At 42.2% G+C, this 26506-nt stretch overlaps 1 protein-coding gene across 2 annotated transcripts in view; it reads right to left on the reverse strand.

The window, feature by feature from the left end:
* Window positions 1–5251: 5251 nt before the first annotated feature.
* The window catches only part of TTC1 (tetratricopeptide repeat domain 1), a 30765-nt gene continuing 9510 nt past the window's right edge, over window positions 5252–26506 (reverse strand). Inside the window, exons 3-8 of one of the 2 annotated variants that reach the window (XM_016167061.2) lie at window positions 20647–20707; window positions 19346–19458; window positions 16048–16084; window positions 12971–13119; window positions 10713–10767; window positions 5252–5900 (exon numbers count right to left, since the gene is read on the reverse strand). In XM_016167061.2, coding sequence (XP_016022547.2) covers window positions 5767–5900; window positions 10713–10767; window positions 12971–13119; window positions 16048–16084; window positions 19346–19458; window positions 20647–20707 — 549 coding nt within the window. In that variant the 3' untranslated portion in view covers window positions 5252–5766. The remainder of the gene's footprint in view (window positions 5901–10712; window positions 10768–12970; window positions 13120–16047; window positions 16085–19345; window positions 19459–20646; window positions 20708–26506) is intronic. The other variant, XM_036224617.1, reaches the window with a different exon arrangement.

Genomic DNA, 26506 nt, shown 5'->3' on the forward strand with positions numbered 1-26506 from the left:
TCTAAGCTCAGTGCCTAACTCCTATAGATCCTGAATAGAAAGCTCAAACCTGTGATCTAAAGGTGAACTATATCAGCAATGTGAAGAGGGGGAGCCTGATGTGTCAGAGCCCCAGAAAAGCACAGCCGGGGTTTCGGTAAGACACAAAGCAACCTTACAGAAGACAAGATGGGGGTGGTCCTTCACATCTGTAGAAAACGGGGCATGCTGGAAAAACTTCTGCACAAGCTGAAGATACAACTCCTGACCTCTCACGCCAGCTCTGCCAACGGCAGAATCTAAGTGTCACACAGCCGAGGAAATTATCAGACCTTTCCTGCTAGTTAACGTGATGAGGCAAAGCTGCAAACAGGATATTCTATTTTGAGGCTGTCAAACCATCCCTACAAAGCAGTCTTGTGTACTCGAGACCAGGAACCATAGCCCACCAAAGCCCACATCCTTTCAGAAGTAACCGTTTTCCCTGCCCCTAGCACCTTCCATCTGGAGAACCTGTGCTTGGTTCCTTTCACATCTGTCATGGTGCCTGATGGCTCAGGAGCCCCAGTGCCTGGTAATTCTCTCCTGGGTAGGCTGTATTTTTCAGTGAGCTAGAAACTAGTAGCTGGAACTGAATCATGGCCGCAAATTTTAGCTGTGGGGCAACAAGCCCTGCTTTAGCCAAGGGGGAAATGTGAGCTTCCAACCTTTCCCTTTGAGTAAAAGGAAAAAGAAGGTAAGGAGTCCTATTTCTAGTTCTGACAGAACGTAACTCCTGCATGATGGAGCTTATTTCTAGCTGGTAGATGTCAGAGGGTTGGAAAGTTAGAAGAAAGTAGAATACTTCTGTTGTAGAATATGTCAAACATTTGTAAAGGCAGACTAGTATAGCAAACCCTACGTACTCATCCCCAGCTTAAAAATTACCAACTTATAGCCAGGAAATTTTCAAAGTTTTGAAGCATAAGGGCATCCTTGTTAGTTTTCATAAACTAATTTTATCAGTAGTTTCTTTGGTTGCCCCTGAAGGGTTTTTAGCAGTCGTCCTCTGTGGTTATTTGAGCCCTACCTTGGGCTGGCTGGTAGCCAGTTATCCCGTTCCTGCTCTCAGGAGCATTAATGGACTCCATCCAGTGTGGGCTCAGGACAGCTCTCCATGCCACAGAAGAAAGTGACTAGAAATGATCAGCTCCCTTCTCTGCATAGCTTTTGTGCAGTTCCCTGAAGGAACAGGTTTTTCAGCAACTTGTGGTACAATGTGCACAAATTTCCTTTTTTTTTTTTTTTTTAAAGGAAATCCAGGTGATGGGAGGACTAAGCTTGTTACTGTCGAAGTGCAGAGGGAACAGTGTGAAAAGGACAGAAGTCAGTGAAAATGCTTCAAGGAGGTTTTACTAGGATGTGTGGGGGTGTGTCGTATACATAGCACTTGCCAATAGGCTATTAGAGCAAGAGTTAAATGCCTTAAGAAATATGGGAGAGATGAGGTGGCGAGGCCAAAGGCAGCAGTGAAAGGGTAAGTGATCACAACTCGACTGGGACAACAGCCAGGCTGGCAGCCACCCCGGCTGCAGCAGCCGGAGGCTCTCCTTTACTCTAAGGGCGAATTTAAGGGAAAGCACAAACACCACGAAAAGGGATGGGAACTTAAGTGACTGATTTTTCCTGTCCTATGTGGTATTTCAGATTTGCACTCTGGTCCTGGAGGGTTATTGGCCCCTTCCTTCCCTTTACCGCTCTCTCAAGGAGATTAAAGCAGCCATTAAGTTGCACAGCTGGTCCTATCCTCGGCCTCCTACTGTATAGCCTTCCCTTGGACATTCCTAGTTGTGCTAACCAGCTGTAAGAGGATTTACAGGTCTGCTTAGATCTTGGGATCAGACAAAACAATCCTTGCAAATGCATCTTTCAGTCAGATTTACATCTAACACCTGCTTCCAGCTCCCTAGCCCACTAGTCTACTCACACAGTAAAATGCCTCTGAAAAGTCGCTGTGTTTGCTCTTCCTTCATCAGTCTGGTTTCTAGCTTGAGCTGTGTGAAATGTAATTCGACAATGCTCTAGAGGCCAGCGCAGAGGTGCAAGGAACACCAGAAATATTCCTCAGGCCCAGAAATATTTCTTATAGTGCTTCCTTCCCTTCAACTATACAAAATATTGGTGGAAACATGACTTTTTGTCATGAATTGACTATACCTGAGCAGCTCTGAAGGTCCACTGTATGAAGTCTTGTCATTTTACTGACCCTCAGGTGTAGGCCCAGGACTGCGATGTTCAGGTCCTTAGCTAGTAGGCTCGGCGACTCCCCAGCTTCCACGTCTCAGCGCGGTGTAATATGCTCTAGTCCTATAAGCACAATAACTTGTAAGGTGATAATATATGGCATTTTGATGAGGTGGGACATGGAACAAGAGGAAAGAAAAACACCCAGGTGCAGTGCTTATGATGGAAGGGGAGACACATGGAAAGTCAGACTTCTTAGCAAAAGAGGTTGGATTTTAAGAACAGAATTTAACTAAGCTTGGATCCATGACGTGAAGAAAATGGACTAATCCACAGCGCACTCTGCACAGAAAAGGTAGCAGCCAGCGATGACTGTTGTAGTAATAGTCCCAACATCCTGGGTAAAGCCTGAGACGCTTCCATGGATGGAAAGGTGGAAACATGGTTAAGATACAGTTTCAATGGCAATGTGATCTGGGAGAAGGTGGGGAAGCTGAAACTACAGGACATGTTAGGGATTTTTGAAAATCTCAGGACAAATCTTTGCAAATATCTAAGATGCAAATATGAAAAAAAGCAGAAGACATGTTTACAAGTCAGGCTGAATGTTCACTGTCTGAGGACATTCTGTGTGGCTACACAAGAGGAGCTCGCCTGGCTTTAAATGCCTCTAGCTGAGCCCTCCCAAGTGGCCAGAACTGCACATCTTTTCAAATAAGAGTACCAGCGCAGAAGGTCTCAGGCCAGTGACTGTGGGGTAGTGAGGCCACTCTGGGCAGCGCAGAGAAGCCAGATCAATCCACTGGCCCTGACGAGGTGAAACCAAGCTGTGTCTTTCACTGCCTCCCACAATCTTTGGAAGGTGAAAAAACACAAAAACCTAAATCTTCTATGCTGACACTTGAATCACTGTCGGACCTTAAAATTTTGAGGAAGATGATTAGCATGCCTAGTTTCTACTTGAGATAACAGATGATTAGTTGCAAAGGAGACATTTTAAGACACAGGTACTAAATAAAGAGCACAGAACCTATGGACTTTTCGATAGTGATGGTTGTTCACATTGAGACCACTTAAAGAATGCCCTTTAATACCAATTTACTAAGTGTCTAGTAAGTAGAGCAGCAGGTGCTGGTGATCTTACAAATACAAATATGGCCCTTACCTTGTTGGAGCTCATGGTCTACTCATGGAGGCAGAAATGGATTAGTAGATGACAGTATTTTTAAAATAAATACACATTTTTTGAGTCTTCAAAAATATTCTAGAAGGACATCCAAAATTATTTTGAGCAATGCAATAATGTTGGAATAAGAATATACACTGTCCCAGTGTGATTACCTTCAAAGTATGTTCTGGCACACTTTTTTTTTTGTTGGTGGGGGGAGAGGTGTCACAGAACTTGAAATCATGCACCTTAGCACAGTAGGCAAATACGGGCCACCCTCCTCCTTCACCTTACACAGCTCTTATTTTTCATCCCCTTCAAGATTTTTCTTATTGTCAGATATTTTCAAAAGGTTTCAATCTTCTCTTCCACATTTTGGGAGTAGAGAAATAGCAGTGATAGATAAACTCTTTGGTTTACGCAAACACATACCTACTCAGGCTCCCTTTCCTTCTCAGATGCGTCACTTGGCACACTTGCTTGCAGCATTTGATGTGAATGCAGTTTGGGGTGGCGAGATTTCAGGGTGGTGCTGAGGGAGGAGGCCAAAGAGGCAAAACCTCTACACCCTGCAGCAGTGGTAGCATCTTAAGGAAGGCTGTTTCTAGGCAAACATGTCTGCTTCCCATTCCTTGGAGCTCAGCTAGTCCTTCAGGAATCTCAGCCCCGATCTAACTTAGTTTCAGCCACTGAGCTCAACTCAATCTGACAAAGCAGTTCTCACGATGCAGTCCAGGGCTTCCAAGGGTTCCGGGCACCGTTTCATGGTAATATTATTTTCATAGTAATACTAAGGGGTTATTTGCTTTTTTTCACCTTCATTCTATCACGAGTATACAGAATTTTCCAGACTACATGACATGATATTGTGACAAACAGTACAGTAGCAGATATGACTATCTTCTGTCGAGTCATAAATTAGATTTGCAAAGATTTAAAATAATATCCCTTATTAAAATATGCTTTTGTTTTGGAAGATATTTTTCTAAAAGTTATATTAACAGGAAATGTATTTTTAAAAGTTACATATCAATAGATATAATCCACATAAACCGAAATGTTAAATTTTGATCAAACGGCCTAAGACCTGCACAGAGAGCACTCACCACTGTCGGCTTGACCACATGGTTTTCAGCCAAGGTTTCTTTACACCTTGCAGGATTCCTCACACCTTCTTGGAAAATTAGATGCCAGATTTACCATATAGATAAGAAAGCAAAATTAACAAAAATCTTTCCCCATCCCTATCTCTTTGTAAATTCCATGAAGAATTTAACTGCGATCTGGGAAACACGCTTAGCAAATCACAGAGCTAATGCACACATCACTGCACCGTCTACCAAACCGGCACGCTCTAGGGGCTCTGCGGAACAGGTCAGAGGACACGCCCGTCAACACGGAGCAGGACCGCGGCGCGTCACTTACAGTACCAAGGCCGTGCTTCATTCTGAGAGGAAACTTGCATGTCACTGCCTTGGCACTCAAACAAAAATAAACACTCAACATTGACTAACAACTAGGGGGGGAAATGCCTACATTGGAAACTTCTGGGTTCATTCTGGGATTCACATAATCACCCTCTTGAATGAAGCCCATTTTTAGTTGAAGTTATTAAGATAGGTGTTTGGTTGTACATACTGATTTCACAGTTGTCTGCGCAGAGCTGGAGTGGCCTTAAGCTTGCGAGGCGGTTTCTGAATTCCAGGACGGGGCAGAATGGTCAACTCTGCAAGGTCACCCACAAGGCGGCAACTGAGACTTTGGACAGATTTGTGGAATCCAGTAACACCTAGGAACACTGCTTAAAAACAACACTGCTCCCAGAGCCAGGGTGGCCTTCTGCTTTAGCTGTTATTCTGGGGACAAAATTCACAACCCAGCTCAGACCATCACAGAAAGCGTTTATTGCCACAGAGGGAATCAGGAGACACTGGAGTCCGCACACGGCAGCCTGGGCAGTGCATGTGACCAGGGAGAGAGGGCGGCAGGCGGGAACCCTATCAGTCATGTCCAGGTAGTCTCTAGCCGACGGTTTGCTCCGTCCAAGGGAGACTGTCTGGGCTTGTGTGTGTGTGGGGGGGGGGCGGGGGGGGTGTGGCTGGGAGGTCGGCCTTGACAAGCAGGCTTCCTCCTGGACAAAATGAAGGACACCCAGAACCAGGGCAACAGTGGCACAGACACCACCTTAAAATGGCAATCAAAGTAGGATCACTACATCAGGAAGTGCATTTCACTCTGATCATAAAACACGAGGGAAAAGGGAGCGCTGGGCTCTACTGGACAGCCCTCTGAGATAAGATGCTTTTATAAGTTAAACATTGGCAGGGCCTTTCCCCTTGCTACCAGCAAGCAGCACACAATTTACCAGCCAGCTTTAAAAGCTACTGTTATCTTTGTTATCTGTTGTTATTTGGATTTTGAACAAAATTGATGGAGTAGGAGCCAGTAGAGGAATCTTGTTTGATCTGGAAATTTTCTGTGGAGAGTCCAAATGGTCGGAGAACCAAATTCCCAAGATCTTTTAGTTTACCTGCAATGTAAAAATCAAAAGCTCAAATAAATGTGGGGAATTAACAGAAGAAGCAGGAAGACCCCAACTGAGCTTGCCTTACTATCTGGGAGTGCAAAGCTTCCTGTCCAAACTAGTCGGAACCACCAAAGGACACAGGACCGGCCCGAGGGTGAGTGATGGTCAAATCAACTGCTGCTTCCAGGGGAATGAAGGCATCCCGCAGAGCCGCTGATTCTAATTCCATTAGCAGATCACTGCTGGACCTCAATTCAAGCGTAACAGCCTCTTTTTCTAAGTAAAGCCTCTGCTTCCACACCAAACTCATGATTTCTTGGGAAATGGGAGCCCTTGTTCATTTGCCCAGCACCATGGCGCTCGGTATTCAGGCTCCTCACCCCAGTCTCAGCTTTCCGTATGAATCATCGGGTGAGTTCGTGTTCTAAAGCCAGAACTGAGACATGTGATGTAACCAAGGATCTTTTTTTTTTTTTGCCGATTCTACATATAAAAGAGGAAGTTTGTATGTCAAAAGTTGAAGTTTCTAGGACATTTGAGAGATTTAAAAGGATTTATGGGATAATAGCTAGAATATCTGAAACTAGGAGTGTTTTGGAAAATATTGGCTAGGATGGATGAATAAACAGTTCCAACCCTTTCTCAAGTGTCCTAATTTTTCTTGCAAGTCTGCTTCCAATGGAGATGACAATGGGAGGGAAAAAAGGAAAGAAACCCCCAGTGATCAGAGGTACAGGGTCCTCCCACTCTACTTTTGCTAGTGGCTTTGTCCCTCCAAGGCCTCCCACCTTGAAGTAAAGCCCAGGGAAAGAACTTAAAGATGCATGGCCTTTAAATGCCCGGGCCTGTCTTAACTCATGGAAAGAGCTTTTGGTTTCATTTTCAGACTTGGCCCCCTGAAGCTCGGCATATGCCAAGAAAGCTCTGGGGACTCGGGGTGACCACTGTCTAAGCAGGCTTCCCACACTTCGACGTGAAACACAGATGCTCAGTGATGCTGTTTCAGAACCACCGGCACAGACCCGGTCCCTGCACACAGGTGGCGGCACAGAAGGCCCAGAGCGCGGCTGCAGGGAGGTGGCTGCGTGGGGAGGGGACCACGACAAGCGAAGACAAGACAGGGCGGCCTCAGGTGAGTGTGTTACCCAGAACTCTGGCAGCCCGTCTGGGAGCGGAAGACAGGGAGGGAATGAACATTTAAAGAAATCCGATAAAATGTCACTGCTGGCATAATCCTTGGCTCCTGACAGAGTGAGCACGAACCTCGAGCTGCTCCCATCACACTCCCCAAGAGGGGCGGCTCCGACCTTGGAGGAGCCTCTGCTCAAGGGCCACTAGCTGAGCGGAGGGAGCCTGTACGTCCCTCTCCAGCGCCCGCACAACAGTTTCAAGTGCCAAGTGTGCACTGTATTTGATATCTCCTATGTGAGGCACTGGAATCTAAAGAAGAATCATTGTCAGCTTTTGAGGTGCTCGCGGTCCGAGGGAGACTGACACTGAGGGGCGCCCAGAGGGTGCTCTCAGGACATGCCGGTGTGGGGAAGGTGGCGTGTCAGGAGAGCTGCTCTGAAGGACGGCGAGCGGTCACGGGGTGATGGCATGCTGCTGTTCTGCAGATGGCAGCAAAGCCAGGGAGAAGGATTCGAACTGCAGAAACCACAGACGGAGAGGGAGAACCAGGGCCTTTGGCGGGCTCTTATTTTGCCCAACAGGCTGAAGGACCCCACCACAGGGAGCCCTGCACTTTGAGCTCGGCTGACCTTACGTAGCGCAGCCGAAAAGTGCGCTTCTCCAAATGCAGGGAGCACAGGTGCTGTGCTCCACGCGGAGGCCGCGCGTCCCATGGCTGCTCCCGGTCAATGACGGGGCGTGACAGGGACAGGCGAGGGACTCAGGCGATGGGGAACTCTGGCCCCCCAACGGCTTTGCTGAGACGTTCTTAGCACTCTTCCTACCCAACGTCCCTCTCCTCACAGGGCTCTGCCGGCTCCCCCGGCGCTCCCGCCCCTCTGCCCCGCACAGGTGTTTCCCAGGAGACGTGCTGCACTTGCAATCCGACCGCGGCCTGTTTCTGAGGACCCAACCTCACACACATGGCATCACTCTGTCCTGTTCTCGTACTCCTGCCTTTATGATGTAACGGCTTCACTATTATCTCCAGAACAGCAGAACAGAGTATGCTGAAGCTCCTGGCACGCAGCAGAAACTAATAAAGACCCGTGATTAAATCGTCTCCGCGTCAGAGAAGACGTGCAGTTACCTAACTTTAATTCAACCAGCATGTCCTGAGTACGTACGTGTGGCACCTTGCTGCATGTGCCTGAGGTGCAAAAACACAAGACATGGTCTTTACACCAAAATAATCTTAGATATGACGGCGAAGGTATGACCTACACACAGAAGCCAGTCCATTAACGGCTGAGATAAAATGCTATGAGGGTCAGTAAGAGGAGGACTCCGCTCGGCTTGGGCAGGGAGGAAGGGAGATCTGGGGTGCAGGAGGGTTTGTACTGAATCACCACCGAAGAATACACAGGACTGCAACCATTTGAGACAGGAGTGGGCCGTGCAGGCAAAATGGCCTGAGGACATGTAGAGACAGGTAGGCAAGAGCGAGCGGCGTGTCCAGTGGGCTGAGGCAGGCGGGAGGGTGCACTGCACCAGGTTCCCGCGAGCCAGGCCCCATGGGCCGATTCTGGTGCCGCAGGGAAGGCCACTGATGGGTTAAGAACTGAGCTTTCAAGGCTGACGATGCTGTGGCAAAGCGAAGCATGAACCAGAAGAGGAGAGTGGAGGTGATTCAGACAGAAAGTGAGTGCGACGTTACGGGAGAGGCCATTCAGTCACTGAACAAACGTGGATGTCTACGATGCTGGGTAAAGCAGCTCTGGAGTCTGAGTGGGGTCAGTGGGGACACAAGGGAACAGAGCAGGACTTTATGATAGGCCTAACAAGTTTTTAATGTCTGAAAAATTCACCCTTTGCTGTTTAAGGTGATGGCAGAGAAGCACCTTCAGTGGAGATCACGCTCCTGAGGAGAGATGCACAATCACACACTCAGGAATTTCCTGCTACTGTTTAGCGAGTCAGGTTGGGCGCTCAGAGACCAAAGCAGCTTCTTGTACCCAAGACAGGATCATCTGCCAAACTAGCCCATCTGCCACGCTTTCTACTGGCTGGCAAATTCTATGTCTCCCTATCCGGGCAGTAATCAGGTCTCCTTATTTCCACTTGTAGCAAATCTGGCACCATCACTCAGCCTGAAAGTGTCAAAGTGTCCCTTACTGTTAGGATCTCATCTATCAGGTAAGATCCCACGGCAAAGAGAAGAGCCCACAACTGCCCGAGCTCAGACAAGAACGTTTATGACTGGAGATCAATGCTTGTCACCGGATCTAGTTCTGAGAATAGTTTCTGTGCCTCTAAGCAACATTATACGTCATGATCACCCCACTGACACATTTTACATAATTTCTCTTTGGAGACACTGACTGTGTAGTCAGTAGTCTGAGGAGAGCCAGGAATTCCATTTGTTTTCACCTCCTTAAGATCACTGGGGCTTGACACACCTCATTAACAAAGTAAAAGACAAAAATCAGATGATATCGACAGATACAGAAAAAAAGCATCTGACAAGATATAATATTCATTTATGATTAAACACTCGATAAAAGCAGTATAGAACAAAAAGTACCTCAGCACAGTAAAGGCCATATATGATAAACTCTTGGCTAATATCATGCTCAATGGTGAAAAACTGAAAAATTTTCCTCTAAGATCAGGAACAAAACAAGGACACCCACTGTCACCGCTGTTATTCAACACAACACTGGAAGTTGTAGCCAGAGTAAATCAGGCAAGAGAAAGAAATTTAAGGTATCCAAACTGGGAATGAAAAAGTCAAACTGTCACTATTTACAGAGCACTTGATTTTATATATATAAAACTCTAAAGACTCCACCAAAAGACTATTAGAAACAATAGACAAATAAAGTTGCAGGATAAAAAAAAAATCAATATACAGAAGTCTGTTGCGTTCCTATAAACTACCAATGAAATATCAGGAAAAGAAACGAAGAAAAAGATCCCATTTACAATTCCAACAACAAGGATAAAATACCTAGGAATAAACAAAGGCTGTGAAGGACCTATAAACTGAAAACTACAAGACACTGTTGAGTATTATGCCACCCTGGGTTCCATTCCTGTTCTGATGTTCGTAAATGACAGGCCACAAAGGGAGGGGCAAGTAGGTTCTATCCATTCACAATTCCAATTAGGATCCTTGCCTCCCGCAAGGAAGGGGTACACAGGTCTTTCTAACAAAAAGGAAGTCAACTTACAGAGAGAAAAGAAAAAGCAAGTCAAAAATTAATGAACAAACCTAAATAAAAGCTCATTTTGTTAAATCACATAACTTCATAAATGCTGATGACAAACGGTATTCAGCAGTTTTTACATCTTTCACTGCTAGTCCTCCAGCAGAAGCCATCATCCCCAGAGAAACTAGCACTAAAAATCGTGCAGTCCACTGCAAAAAGTCTGCTCGACTTTCTGAGAAGTGACATTATCTTGCGCGCAGAGTGACTACCTTCCAAGGATCTCACAGCGGGTGAGCCACAGTCGCGTCACCTGGGACAGGGAGGGGAGAACGCCTGGAAGCCTGGCGGGGCTGAGTCCTGCAGAGTGACTTCTCCCCTCCAGGCTGTCCTACGGTAGGTGTCATCCTCATGCAGTATTCAGGAAGAACAGAGTCCAGCCACTCAAACTATCAACTTGTAACAACAAACTGACATCATTTACCAAGTGACTTACCTAACATCTCTTCCTTTAGTCTTTCATTACGTTCTTCAATTTGCTTAGGTAATCTCTGAGGAAAAAAGAGGAGAAAAAATTATTGGTTAAAAAAATCCCTCACCTTTATTTTGAATTCAAGAAACATTAAAAACCTAATGTGAAAGTGAGATCAGGTTAAGTACAGATGTGATATGAAAAAAACAAACAAACAAACAAGTATTTGCTTGTGGGTGAGCTACACGAAGACAGTTTTTGTTTGGTTCGCTGTTGTATTCTCAATTCTTGGCAACAGAGGCCGAGGAGGACCTCTATAAAATACATGCAAGAAAATGTCTGAAAGAGTACCTACTGGATGTTTACAGTGGTCTATTTGGGTGGTAGGATTATGAGCGATATTTATCTTTTTAATTATTTTTGTCATTAGTATTTTTTAACTTGAAGTCCTTTCTTTATATTATCTAATTTGTTGAGAAAGGGTCAGATCAATATTAGATGCCCCTATAATCATCTAGCTCAGTGCTTTTCAACATTTTGGACTAGGTAATTCTTTATTCTGGGGAGGCTGTCTTGCTCACTGCAGGGTGTTCATAGTATCAATGGCCTCTGCCCACTAGATGCCAATAGCACCCTCCCAGTCATGACGGTGTCTCTAGACATTGCCAAATGTCCCTGGGAACCAAAGCAACCCCAGTGAGAACCACTGATCTAGTGTAGAGTCTCCTGTGGCCACTTTAAGCTCTGTAATTGGCCCCAACTAGTTGAGTAATACCCCGAGAATTTAAGTAATAACTCAGTTACAATAATTCAAAATAAAATAAATTCTTTATGCTTATAACAACTAGCATAAAAGGCTTCCTTTCATACAAGACTTAAAACTAATTTGACAAGGATAAAGGATATCAAAAATTTAGCCAAGATTCTAAGTATGCCCTTTCCTCGTGTCAAATTTAGTCAGTCTTACCACCAATCAGAGACATGTTAAAGTCAGATAAAGGATTAAAACTGGTTTTAAATTTTTTATGTATTTTAATTATCCAAGCCAGGTGGCCTCCCATTACTCCATGTCTAGATAAATAAAAGATCTGTTATAATAGAAAGAATTTACCTCAAGTACGTATAAAAACAGAGCAAAACAAAACCCAAACCACCTAGGATATTAACGCAGAAAGATCAGTCAACACTTCTTTCTTAGGTCTGCACAGTATAATGAATGGTCCCATGAAATCAGTGGCAAATCCTGTAGAGCAGGGGCCACACAGGAAACAGGTAATCAGAGGGATGGGTGGAAGGCAACAGGGAGGGGTGTGGTCAGCAGTGGAACTAGAGAGCTCCAGCCCAACGCCCATGCGCAGGGTTTAGGAAGGACCCATATGTCCACATCTTCCAGTTTTCAAGGAGTCTGACTTAGATTTTTATCTAGTAAAATCTCCCCATTTTTAAACGTTGGCAGGTGGCCTCAATTAAAAAACAAAATGTTGGCTTAAATAAAACAAGCCTTTAGCTTTCGGCCTCCTGTCTGCTGGCCTGTGATCTCTCTGCTGCACCCCAGGCTCACGGCAGACCTCTCCCCACTAACGGCTCTCCGAAAGCCATTGTTAAAGCCATGTTTCTTAAATCTATTTGAACATGCATTACTTTGGGGCAATAACATATGCACATCCAATTTGGTAGCACCTCCTTTAGAGTACATGTTGCTCTGTGCATTAGAGACAACCATAGTAAATGGTGCTAAAAGTACAAATCTGGAGTTATTTCTAAAGGAGACAAAACCAGCAATGTTTAGCTAATTTACAAATGACAAAATTACAACGTTTAGAAGCAAAAGGATTTTTGCAGTGCCAAGGACAAGAATAAAGGTCACTTAAGAAAGGTAAGGTTAATTTAGGATATAATCGATTGGATATGTGTTGGACAATAGAAACTTGGTGAATGAATAAGAATGGATAGAAAACCAGAAGTTTATGACAACCGATAACACTAAGATGTACTTTGGTCTGAACTGTACGACAACAATGGACAAGATTTTCCTAGCCTAATGTGAAATAAAGTTGTCAATCCTAGAGATAGATCAAAGGTTTACACAGATAACACTCTGAGAATGGAGAGTAAAGGGTAGATGGTCACAATGAGTCTATGGCCACCACTTCGAATTTCTACTGCCCATATATTTTGGTAAACTCCTCAAAAGCAGAGAAATGGAGTGTAGTTGTGTCCCAAAGGATTAAGATTCACTACGTAGCAACACAAGGAAAAGAAGAAAAAGAAATTAGGTTTACCATACAAGCCTCTCTTGCTTGGTGTACTGATGGATCTTTTTCTAATATGGATTTATAGTCTTCCAGGGCTTCATCTAGCTTGTCAGTTTTCTCATACAGCTCCGCTCTCCTCAATATAGCCCTGATGTAGCTGGGGTTTAACTGGATGGCTGTAAAAAGAAAAAAATAATTGTTACCATGAGGAAAAAGAATGTACACATCCTCAGCTATATCAAGTTTATTAACCATCCTCCAAGGTCTAAAAGGAAGAGTCATTTGTCAAAGGCTATCCCTGGAGTCGACAAACTTTTTCTGTAAAGGGCAAGATTGTAAAGATTTTAGGCTTTGCAGGACATACCGTCTCTGTCTCAACTCTGCTATTGTAGCATGAAAGCAACCACTGACAATTCCGAAATAAATGAGGTGGCTGTGTTCTCATAAACCTTTGTTTATGGACAAAGGTTTGAATTTCACATAATTTGCATGTGTCATGGAATATTACTTCTCTTTTGATTTTATTTCCAACCACTGAAAAACGTAAAAATCATTCTTAGCTCATGGGCTGTACAAAAGCAGGTGGCAGGCTGGATTCAGCTTGGGGGCTGCAGTTTACCAAACCCTGGTCTATATTCTGAGACTTGGTTTTCGCCTACCTGTCCTGCGCCCAGTTCAGAATAGGCCCGAACACAGAGCTCAAGTGCACAGTGAGAAAGTGAGAACTGGAAGGTACAAATTAAAGAGATGTGTGAAAACAGTTTGGTGGCCGACTCTATCATTCCCTTTTCTCTAGGCCTCCACTACTGAGGTTATGCTATGACTGCTGAGGTTACAGTTTGAGTTAAACCCTCACTGTTCCATCAAACTACTGCTCTGACCCCTTTGTGGTACATAATAGTCTTTCCTTTACCCAGCCTTCCAATATCCTCTGCCTGTGTGTCGGTTCTAGGTAGGAGTACGTGTGTGTACCCAACAGAGTCTGTTCCGGGCACCATAAATATGCAATGCCTACCAGACATCCAAGAAGAGATGTCAACTTTGCAATGGGCTCCAGACGACAGGGAAAAGCTGAAAGCATAAACTGTAGCATAGAGATGGTTTTTAAAGTGTCAGAACTGGATGAGATTGTATACAGAGAAAATACAGATGGGGGAAATAAAAAGGACATATGTAGGACTAACATCTAGGGACTTCTAAAATGCTGAGGTTGACAGAGAAGCCGGCAAAAGAGGAGGAGGAGGACTAGCAAATGAAACAGGGAAAAAAAAAAAAAAGAGTAATGATACACTGTATTAAGTGCCTTTGGGAGGTCAAGAAAGTTGAGGATAGAGAAGCAGCTATGTAGCTATTGACCTGAGCAAGATGAAGTTGTTGGTGACCTTTATCAGAGGGGTTTCAGTGGCGTGAACGAAACAGAATGGGTATGGGGTGAGGAGAGAATGGGAGGCGGCCTCTAAAGCACACAGCAAGTACGGACAATTCTTTCGATGAAGAGGATCAGAGAAATGGTACAGTAGTTGGAGGAGACACTGTTCAGGGGGTTTTCTGAGAACCCAATCTTGTTCGGCATCTCAACGTATATGCTGCCAGTCTCCCCTGAGCTCAGGACATCATATTCTTTTAAAATAGCCCCAGTTATAATGTTCACAGGAAAAACACTCCAATGACGACCTCTACTATATCTTTTACAAAAAACGGAACTCCCTAATTTACATTTTTACCCAGATAATTCTCCCTTCTCAACTAGTGGATCATTTCTAATAATGCAAATATATACTGAAAAGTAGAAACTTTTCCCACCATTACTTTATAAAAACACCTAAAATCAACATAAAACTCTAATGTGATTTTCCTTCTCAATCCAAATAAAGAAAATTAACTTAACCTTTACTTATGCCAAGGCTGAACACCCTAAGGTTAGAAGCATTAAATACTGTTCCCTATGACTAGTAGTGACTCCAGTATAACCCCAGAAATAAGCTGGATATGAACCCTGTTTCCTAGTGTATACCCTGCTAATTGAGCTTGCAAGGCATTTCCTCACCATTTGGTTACACAGAAAGGAGCTCTGAAAATCAGAGCTAATTTAAAGTCTTCAAAACCACAAATCTCACACAGATTAAAGTTAAATTAAGGCTAAAACACCTTCTTCCAAATGAAACAGTACATTCAGAGTTAGTTCCAGCCCAAGACAGTAACAGATCAAAAGTAGTTTGCCTGATTCTAATGTAGTAATGGTTTCTTTCAGATACTACAAATCTCAAGAATAATGAAAAGAAAGCCCCCACAGAGAGGATGGCAGAGGGAATTCAGGCGTAGTATGAGAGTTGGACTGCATGACATATAAAGTTCTTTCTAATCCTATTATCCAAAGGAAAGCTGAAAAAGAGAAAAAAAACACAAAGCAATAATTAGCTAGGAACTCATGAGGGTAGCATGATGCAAGAAAAAGTGATTACGTGCGTTCTCTACACAAAGCTGGTTAGAAGGCAAGACAACTGTCTGGCCATTAGGAAAGTTTTGAAAAACAAAACAAAAAAATAGTAATCCTAAATCTGGGGTGCCTTGAGAAGTTGGTGGGATAAAAACACCCTAATGAAATTCAGGTAACAGCAAAGCTTTGATTCGGTGTGTGGAACCTAAAAAGAGTAATTAAAATGATACAAGTAGGTCTGGAAGAATTATTATACCTGAAGAGTACCAATTTCCTAATAGAAACTGCCCTCCCACCCTCTATCCCCAAACACATAGATCCAATAGCCCTAATAGCAGCTAGGACCTTCCATTTCAATCTCAAAGTAACATGGACACTATAGGAAGTAAATTCTGTTCCACAAGATTATGCTGCCACGGAACCTTTGAATTTTTCCTCACGTATTTACTAACAAAGGATAAACTGACTGGACCACCCATGCAAAAGCACACTTACACTACGATGACTACTATACAGTACCTCTAGAAGGCTGAACCAGAGCTTTCTCTTTGAAGGCCTCAGAGGAAGGGCACACATGCACGAGACCATGCTTCACTGAGAGCCTGTCTCTGTCTAGCCAAGGAAATGCTCTTGTATGTTAACATGTAACAAGACCGAAAAGTGGTACCTTTGCTGCAGTCACTGATGGCCATCTCTTTCTTGTCCTAAAAGGAAATATAACATTAATATGTGTTGCCCTAGTTCTATCTTAATGACCCAAAGGCTCAATAACAAGATGATCATTAATAATTGCTTATGGAGAAGCACAAATGCACTTCAAAGTAATCACACAAAAACATGCAAGTGTCTTCCAAGCTGAAATTCAAAAATGGTGACAGCTGACTTGAAAGTCTTTTGTTAACAAATTATTCAAGTAGCTTCTTCCTAAAGTATCTTTGAAGACTGTTGCTGACCTACTACATTTGCAATACACTTTACATTAAAATGCTAACACTGAGAAAACTTTGTGACCAATACACAGGGCAAATGACAGATATATGAATAACTGAATTAACCACCCTCCTCTCGGCTAGTAGTTATATCTTCATACCCGATGTGGCATCTTCCAGAAACTACAGTTGGTCCATCTACAGACACACACAGACACACACAGACACAGTGTGGCTTGTCACGTAGTCTCCGTTATAAATCATAATTTATTCACTGATGAAACAAAAATACAAAACAATTCACCAAGTAAGATAATTTAACTTGCTGAATCTAGAAGCATGGTACATTGGAAAGAACGCTAAGACATCATAAGATCTAGATTCTAGTCCAGCTCTGACACTAACCTGCTATTTAACTCTTTCAGGTCTAAAATGTCTATTTTTAAAAAATTAGAAGTTTTCTACAATATTATCAAAATGTTAGTTCAACCGCATGTTCAATACTTCTATAATGGCTACTGTAGCAAATATTAAAACTTTTGCAGAATATTTTAGAGCAATGTCTGCCAAATTGAACTTTAGCATTCAATCCAGGACAGGGAGTGAGCGCTGAATGGGTAAAAAGGGTGTCCATTTGGGGTCATAAAAAAGTTCCGGAACCAGATGACGATGGCTGCATAACATTTATGAACATATTTAGTGGCACTGGATTGTAAACTTTAAAATGGTCAATATGTATTTGTCCACAATAAACAGAAAAGGTTCTAGAGTTGTCTGGGAAACACTGTATTATACCTCTTCCCATGTTCATCATAGTAATTTACATACTAGAAACTCTAAGAGGTCCTGTAGTAAAGAAATCTGTGTGACTTGGTATAAATCAGTATTTCCCCAACTTATCAGATTTCTATATACCTGAGACTCACAATTTCATCTTTTAAAGTTCTAAAATAGGAGTGAATCTTTCCAACTTATGTGTCCATCTGCTGTGGTATTTTGTGCCCCTAAGAAACTATTATTGAGTTGCAGTGGATCTTATCAACAAGTGGCTTCTGCAGATCCAGAAATTATGGCATTTTACTGCAGAATTCTTTGTTTGAGGCTCATAGTCTACTAACACCTCAGGGGATCCAGGTGTTGCCCAAGGCTCAGAGTGGCAATCTCTATGGGGGGTTGGGGGGAGAATCAGAACTTATTTACCATCTTTTTATAACTTACACGTCTATACACATACATAAAACGATGGCCATAATATATATGGACAGTAGCTTTTCTCAATTTAGAGCCTATTCTTTTAGGGCTTTGTCTGCTCTTGTGTCGCTAGGCACAGAGCTAAAACTCTGCTCTAAGCCCAGTTTGTCTTTTCTCTCTAGATGTAAAATGTTAAGCTTGGCCAGAGGTACTCAGTCAGGGATGCTGAGCCTGCAAACCTGCCCTTCAGAAACTCTTCTTAAAACAGTTAACCCATCACATCCTTAAAAAACTCAGAATATGGTCCTTAAATTATTTTATTGCATTAATCCTGGAAGTTCAAGTCTCTAATTTTAGCATCTTCTTAAAATATTAAGAGTACAATTTAAAAGAATAAAACAAACAACCCAACCTGACTCCCTGGCAAACACATTCTTTGTAAAAGAAACAGTCACAGAGAAACTCTTTTGCATTTTCCTCAGATGCTGACAGACAAAAGACCATACATACAGTGCCCTAACTCAAGAACTAAATGATTATGCCAGCCCAACCCTAGCAGTATCAATAACTTGGCAATTATGGAAACAAAGAATCTCAAGTCCCTGGAGCCAGATGGGTCTGGTGCATTTCCTGACATTGAAGGTGTCCTTGATTCCATTTCACAACAATTTCCAGTCTGAGAATACGGCAAGATGTCTCCCAGAAGCAAAAGCAAAAGATCAGAATTTTCCAATTTTGTTAGGTGTGAAATGCATAAAATGTGTTAGGTGTTAATTCTGATTGATGGTAGAATACATTAATGAACATTGTTTTAAATAAACTTAATTGTTCTATCTAATACAAAATGTTTGTATACTCTAGAATTATTTGTTCTTTGCCACATGAATCGCTCTAAAAATACTTCACTTTAGAGACTGAATCCAATAATGAAACATACTAGTGCAGTTTTTTTAAAAAACAATCTTCATGTCCAAGCATTCAAGCATGCCCCCACCACTCCCACTCCTGATAAAACAAAACAAAACAAAACAAAAACAAAACTCCTTGGTCATCCAAAGTGACTTCAATAGAGGAACAAGAGAATTTCAGGCAACATCAAAGAGAAAGTGATGGAGATACCTGATCTAAACAAATCAACAAAAAATCACTTCACAGTCTACTGAGCTTGCTTTGTGGCTGCTTAAAGGTATGTTAAATAAATAACTTATCCTTTGTGCCTTGGATATAAGTAGTCATAATTAAACAGGTATACTGTTTTTCAAAACTACTCATTTTAATCCAGCAAAATTTACTAAGTTGACTAAATAGGAATGAGACAAATCTATGTCTAATTTTTAATACCAACACAGCACAAAACAAATACAACTGTACTCCACATTCACCCTGCTATACCAGGTGCTCGATCCTTTGGAAACAAAATGTTTCTAACTTTCCTCGACACCTATTGTACATTTAAGGGCTTCTCTCACCCTAACTTTTGGGCATTTCTCCCCACAGCCATACTTTCAACAAAAACATCAGAATCTTAGGAATAAGCATCTTGAAGTCCAGAGTTTTAATTAGCGTTTCCCTCTGAGTCTTCAGAACTTCAGAGGCCTGAAATAAGCCACTGTAGCTATTCTAGGACATGCACTACTTGGGTTTTTGCCTCATTAACCTGCCCTAGTTTGGTGGAAACTTCACCAGCCTTCCATCCATGCAAATGTTCACTCAGCCACTTTAGATCAGGAACGTACCTGGGCAGGAAAAGGAAGGCAGCGACTTTAAGCCCCTATTCTAGTTTGTGGCGAGAAGCTACCCTATGAAAACACTGAGAATTAAAAAGAAAAGGTCACAGATACATACCTGTTTCATCCTTGCAGCAGCTCTGTTTGAAAATAGAACAGACCTGTCTTTCTGGAAGCAGGATGGGCACATCTGAAGGGCCTGACTATAAGAACTTTCAGCTTCTATATAATCTGAGGATAAGGTAAAAGGTGAGAGGTCATTATGATTTTATTCCCAATATTACTGTATTCCACGGGATCTGTGAATGCATAGCTTTCCATTCACAGGACAAAGGTCTCGAATATTAGCTTATCAATTTGGTAGGGAGTTTTGAAGGAGGATTTGGGAACTAGACAGATGAAAGTGACTGAAGTCTGTGATTAATGGCCTGGGATGAAGAAAAAATTCCATGTGTTATGTTTTCATTAAAGATATTGTGTTTTCATAGAGTCAATCTGGCTAAAACTGCTTCCATGAAATGCCTGGAGAGACTTTTCATGGGGCTAAACACAACCATGTAAACATCGGTAGTTGTCTAAAGACCTTAAAAGAGAAAATAGTGAAAAATGTATATATTCATTGCCACACACAGTATTATCGTCAGAGTACTAAAAAAACATTGTCTTGTCACTCCTTTCTCAAGTTCGAAAGATTTAATATTAATACAAAGAGACATGTTTTCAAAATTAGATCCATTAGTTCTCAGGAAAAAAGAGTGATGGTTGCTAACCAGGATATAAAAAAAAAAAATTAAAACCTACAAATAACTAGGGGGAAATGTTACTCCTAGATTTCTAAAGCTTATTTTTATGGGAGGTGATAAAGGCTATGATAGGATCAAATAGTTCCCCCAAGTTATCAGATTGGACCCGACTTATCCCTAAGCAGATACAGGAAATCCAGAGGGACAGGAACGGCATCACTCTACCTGAGGTGTCCAAAGAAAAAGGCACATTAAAGATCACCCGAGTACAAGCAAAATTCTTCCCTAGGTTCTGCTGGGACCACTGCGCCAGTTTTTATAGCGCAATTTAAAGTGAAGAATGGGGTCCTGTTTGTACAGCAGTGCAGCAAAGAGACTTTTAACATCCCAGATTAGAGTTTTCCAAAGCAACAACTGAAGAGATTTTTCTAACTTCTGGACTTATAGTGGATTACAGAAAAGAAAAATTATGCCTGTGCCAAGAGACACATGGTAACTGGGCACTGTCGGCTGAGAACGACTTGGATGTGGGTGAGAAACACTGGTCCAAGGTGCTGGGAGGCAGTGCCGCACTGTCGGCAGCGTAGGTTCCTGGCTGCTTCCAAATGCTCTGGGGTTTCTCCCGACTCTAAGGAGTCAAAACGACGAGACGTCAGGGCTGAAACAGTTCTCTTACCTCCTTTCTTAAACTGCACATTTCCCTCCTCCTTCAGTCTTGTGCTCTCTTCTCTTCTTTTCTAAAAGAAACCGGAAAATTACATCATAAGGTCAGCTTTCCTTACATGTTAGGCTATTTAACAGGCAGCAACTTGACTTGAGAAATGGGTCAGTTTTATCTAAATCTCCAACAGATAGAGAGAAAAGCACATGACCGTCTGCTTAACCTTCAATCTTATTCTTGATGTTTAAAACATAAAACCTAGGTTTCCTATGCTTCTACCTCATGTGTAGAATGGTAATTCAGGTATCATTTAATTTCTATTTACTCATACTGAAACTAAACAACACGTCCACTGGTATGCAAACCTCTGGGAATTCAAATTCTGGACCTGCTACTTATTAATTGCATGATCTTGGACAAGTTCTAGATCCTTCTGAACCTGAGTTTCTTCATCTAAAAAAATGAGGCTTTGATAGCTTTATGGATTAATGTGATAACGTATGTAAAGCTCACAATACAGTGACTAGAAAATAAGGGCTCAGTAAATAGCTGTGATTTTTCTGTAAAATAAGTAACTGAATACTTTAGCTACCATTGCGGTTTGTGTCATGAAGACACTGATGTGCCAGCGGAGCACATCATGGGGGACGAACGTCATCTGCAGGCTCAGGGCAGCATGCTGTTAGCAGGAAACTTCAAGAAACCCAGATAAACCCGTCTTCCCTTAGCTTCTTCTAACAACTCAAATTCACACAGACGGTGAAGCACTCATCAAACTCAAAGGCAAAATGATGTTTTTCTGCAAAGATGACACATGCTGAGTCCCTGTGTGCTTTCAGCCCTGAACATCTCAGCAGTGCGGTCGGCACAAGCAGAAATGGCAGGAGCGACTGCCTGCCTGCCGCCTTTTGAGAGTGGTTCATTTTGTTTATGTCTCTGGAGACTTGTAAATATGTTGAGACTGTGGTGCTTCCCGAATGCCTATTATACTCTGGACGGAACAGAGCACCTGATGAATCTCAATAAAAAAACTAAAAGGTAGGTATAAACTGATCTAATTGTTACGGTATCTGCTATGTACCAGATGTACAGCAGATACGGATATAATTTTGATGTACAGCAGATACAGATATGATTAATTTTAAGAAGAAGGGCTATTCTAAGGGAGTACAGAAAAACAAGATGGGTGGTGGTGATGAGAACCGAATATAAGAAGGTGGCCATGTCTACTCTACCTAGCACTGCCCAGGAGGGAGGTGCTTGTAATGTGTTCTGTTTTATCAGTTAGGATTTTGGAATGCAAGCAAAAAGACAATCTTAGGCAAAAAAATTTTAAGGGGGAAGATTTACTGGAAAGATAAAGGGTTCATAGAATCTATGGGAGGCCTAAAATATACGCTTAGGAAACAGGCAGAACTTAAGGCAGCTCTATTAAGTCAAGAAGCAAGAAAGCAGTAGGTGTCTTTTAGTGAAAGAGTCTGGCCAAGGCTGGGCTATAATAGTAGCAGATGAATTCTAATCATTCCCTCCTCCTTGCCCCATCAAGATTCAAAGTCCTGATCAGAAGCATCCAATGAACCAAGTGAGGGTCACATACCTTGGCTGTCAGAGAACAGAGAGGAGGACGTGGGGTACTGCCATTCAACAAGATTACGACACAGGAGAATTCCTCCAAAAAGGAAGGGGGGTGTGTTGGATGCTGTACACCAAGAAAATCTCATAATAAATCCAGTTAAAAGTTACTTCGACCCTGAATCGCCCATCTCTTCTCCAGTACCAACTCACCAGGAATGTTCAACACAGATAAATCACTCAGACCACCAGATCAGACTCTTGTGAAGTATGTGTGAGTTTAAATTATTCTTCAGTAAATTTAGAACATCAAGATCCCAACCAAAGCCTAGATCCAAGATATGCCTAAGAAGGAATTACGGCCAGCCCAAGAAAAGCTCATGGTGTCTTTAAAACTAGGACAAGATGAACTGGCTAAGAGAAGGGCCCCAGAACAACACATTTCTAAAGCCAATTATCCTTAGGAAGGCATTTTATTTTTTTGGCTGATCAATCGCAACTCGGTGACCCATTAAGCAACACTGGAAAGGAGCTGCTGCTCCCACAGATTGTGTATTGAGAATTAATGCAATTATCAATATCATGCTGAACATCTCCTTGGAAACAGCTAAAAATAGCACTCTAAGGAAAAAGCTGCACTATCTCCCAGCTGTGCCAAGAGACTAACTTGATCCTAGTACAAAGACTAGGGTTTATTCTGCTGCTGGAACACAGTGTTTCCCCAAAGATGGCACGCATACTGTGTAATGCTCCTGGGATCCAAGGACAGATTTTATTCTGTGTCTTACTTAGCACGCTAAGTGGCAGGAGCAGTCATACACAAATGAGTGCCAATACTCTGCAGCATTATCAGGTGCAAATCTGTCCAGGTTCTAATGGGTGAGGAGCCCTCAGTGCCTTTTAACACATTCGGGAGAGGGCTCACAGGGAAACCTCTGCACTAGAATTCCATCTCCATAACTATGGGAACCAAAGAAACTTTACAGGACTCTTTATTCTGTATTCCTTGCCCGGACTGTAAATGCAGAGGAAAATAGTGACATTACTCTGCATTGTAAAATCATCATAGGAATTGTCAGGGAAAACTCCTTGATCAATGGAGTTTCTCTCAACAGTTATTAGCATAACTGCAGACTGTTTGGCCTGGTATTCAGAGTCCAGGGTGCTAACCATTACACTATGGAACCTGGCCTGATATTCAAAGTTCAGTATAACCTGTACCAGTATAGCATTTCACTGCCTAAAATCTGCCGTTACATGCATTAGCTCATTTACTTTTCAAGACAATTCTGAGAGGTGGGAATAGAGGTATTCACCCATTTTACAGGTAAGCAAATCAAGACTCAAATCTCTTGTCCTTCACACTACAAACTTTCATTCTGACCTATGTATCTCCTGTTACTATCCTACACCAGACCTCTCTTCTAAACAATCCAATCTCTTTATTGTCTCTCAAAACTCACCATGCTTAGTCTTTACTGTTCTTTCGCTTATGCACAAAATGCCCTTGTTAACTCTTCCACATCCTCCAACTGCCCAAACCAAATTTTCCAATTTTCAAAGTCTAGCACAAAAATGTTTTTGAAATTACTAAATAATGAAACTACTATGGGAAGTTCACAATTCCACTGCTGACCGTAGAATACGTTCTTTAAGGTAGTCCAGCCAGAGCACTGTGTCCAAGGCTACTGAAATCATTCTCTATGTAATCAACTTGATATAATTATGTTAATAGATATTCAATTTGATGTAGTTACATTAATTTGTTCCTGTTTGTAATCCATTTTAAGGTTTAATTTTTCTCTCATCTGTCCTGATTAATTTTAATATCCAACTGTGTAAAACATTTACAGTTAAAAACTCAATGCTAGATGGGACTTCTGATGTGGCAATGTGAGGCTGCCAAATCTAACCCCAAAGCAACTAAAAAACTGGACAAAATCATCAAAAACAACCATTTCAGTGCCCCAGAAACTGACTAAAGGCTTACAACAAAGTAACGCTTATTCATGGAAAACTACTGAACTTCAAGAGATACCCCTGGAAATCTGTGGCAGATGTGCTACGGACAGCTCCCCCTTCTTCCTCCTGTCACTGGATGTGGTAGTTCTCACATGGCAAGGTAGGGTATGAATGACCAGCAGTTTCACTGCAGGAGGAGGCTGACATGACTCTAGGCAGAAAGCAAAATAAGCCCTGCCCACTGTTAAGTAGCAATCTGAGTGGCAACAAACAGAGAAGTTCAGGGGTTCTACTAACTTGTGGTTGCAGTCCTGCTTGGGCAAACGAGGGAACCATGGAGCAGACAGACATGTAACAGGGAGACAGAAGAAGAGTCATAGAGGTACCTGACTGATAAACTCTTCAAATATCCCTGGCGGAAGATGGCGTACAGGCTTGGGAAGAACAGAAAGGCCTGAAGCTATTCACACATCCTTGTCCCATTGGGATGTTGGGAACCTGTGCACGTGCTGCGACATAAGAAGGCCCAGCTGCAGCAGACTAAAAAGCTGCCTGAACTTGGAATATGCTTCTGAATCTACGCACAGATCCACTAACAGCAGGTGGAAGTTTTATTGGTTTGAGATATTCGAAAACGACCTCTGACCAGTTATGGCTGACCACTAAGCTATGCAGTAACGGGAGCAACCCCAAGAAAGCCAGACCTAAAAATAAAAACAAGAGAAGGACAAAAACAAAACTCAATTGAGCAGAGCCATCAGTGGCGACATACCCCAGGGAGAGGTATTTAAAAGACAAAATGATTATGTAAGATAGTAATTATGACATTAAACATTTGGATTTACAACATATATTGACATAATGTATATGGTGATGGTAGCACACAAAAGGGGGGGAGGAAATGGAGTTATACTTAAGCGAAGTTTCTATTTTTTACTGGAATCAGGTAGTATTAGACTAGACTGTGACAGCATGCCTGAGGTAATTCGTATTGCAATCACTAAGAACATTTAGCTAACACATTAAAAATTAGAAATATTAAAATGGTACACACAAAAACAGTATCTAACACAAAAGAAGGCAGTAAAAGTCAGAAACAGTAAAAAAGATAAAAGACATGTAGAAGACAAAATGGCTGACGTAAATTCAACTATATTAATAAACACATTAAATATGAATGTACTAAACACTCAAACGGCAGGGATTGCCAGGCGGCATTTAAGAAGATCCAACCATATGCTGTCCATAAGGCACACTTTAGATTCATAGACACGAATAAGTTGAAAGTAAAAGGATAGAAAAGAATATACCATGCAAACAGTGACCATAAAAGAGGTGAGTGGTTGTCAGTTGGGGATGTTATCACAAAATTACCAAAGGCTGGGTGGCTTATAACCAACGAACATTTATTTCTCATAGTTCTAGAGGCTGGGAAGTCCAAGATCAAGGTGCTGGAAGATTCGATGTCTGGTGAGGGCCTGCTTCCTGGCATATAAGTCTTCTCGCTATAACCTCACCATGTGACATGGCAGAATGGTCAAGAGAGCCCTTTGCAGTCTCTTATTAGGGCACTAACCCCAATCATGAGGGCTCTGCCCTCATGACCTTTTTACTTCCCAAAGGCTCCATCATCTGACACATGTAAACTGAGAGTTTACGACATAAATTTTTGGGGAGATGGCAACATTCAGTTTATAGCAGTGCCTATAATAATATCAGGCACAATGGGCTTTATGACAATAAATATTAGAGACAAAAAAAGGAACACTTCAGGATAAAAGGTTCAATAAATCAAGAAAACCTAAATGTATATGCACCTAACAGGTTATAAAATACATAAAGAAAAAAAATGACAGAATTCAAGAGGAAAAGACAATCTAACATTGTTAGAGATTTCAATACCCCAATATTAGAAACTGATATAATTAGAAGTACACATGGAGAAATATAAACAAAACAATGTACATCTTAACACACTGTTATAAAATATAGACCTGCATAACTACTACTCAGAAAAAGAGAACAAATTGCCAGAAGCTTCCCACGTGGCCCTTCCAAATTCGTAAGCCCCTCTCTCTCCCAGCCCTACAGCCCCAGCCAAACACTCAATCAGTTTCTTGTAAATTAACTTGGAGGATAGTTTATGGATACTTGACTGGGGTTAGCATACTTCTAAAAAATTGCAGAATGCACTTATGCTTTCCTCCTTGAGGGAAACATGTCCAAAAATGACTTTTGAGAAATCTTAGAGGTCCCAGACCCTTAAGTATTTCCCAGTCTACACTTATGTTGAATTTTGACTTAACAGCTATAACTTACACCTTCTAGTTGCTTTTATGTG

This window comes from Rousettus aegyptiacus, unplaced genomic scaffold, assembly GCF_014176215.1.
Source record: "Rousettus aegyptiacus isolate mRouAeg1 unplaced genomic scaffold, mRouAeg1.p scaffold_m13_p_7, whole genome shotgun sequence".
Classification (NCBI taxonomy): Eukaryota; Metazoa; Chordata; class Mammalia; order Chiroptera; family Pteropodidae; genus Rousettus; species Rousettus aegyptiacus.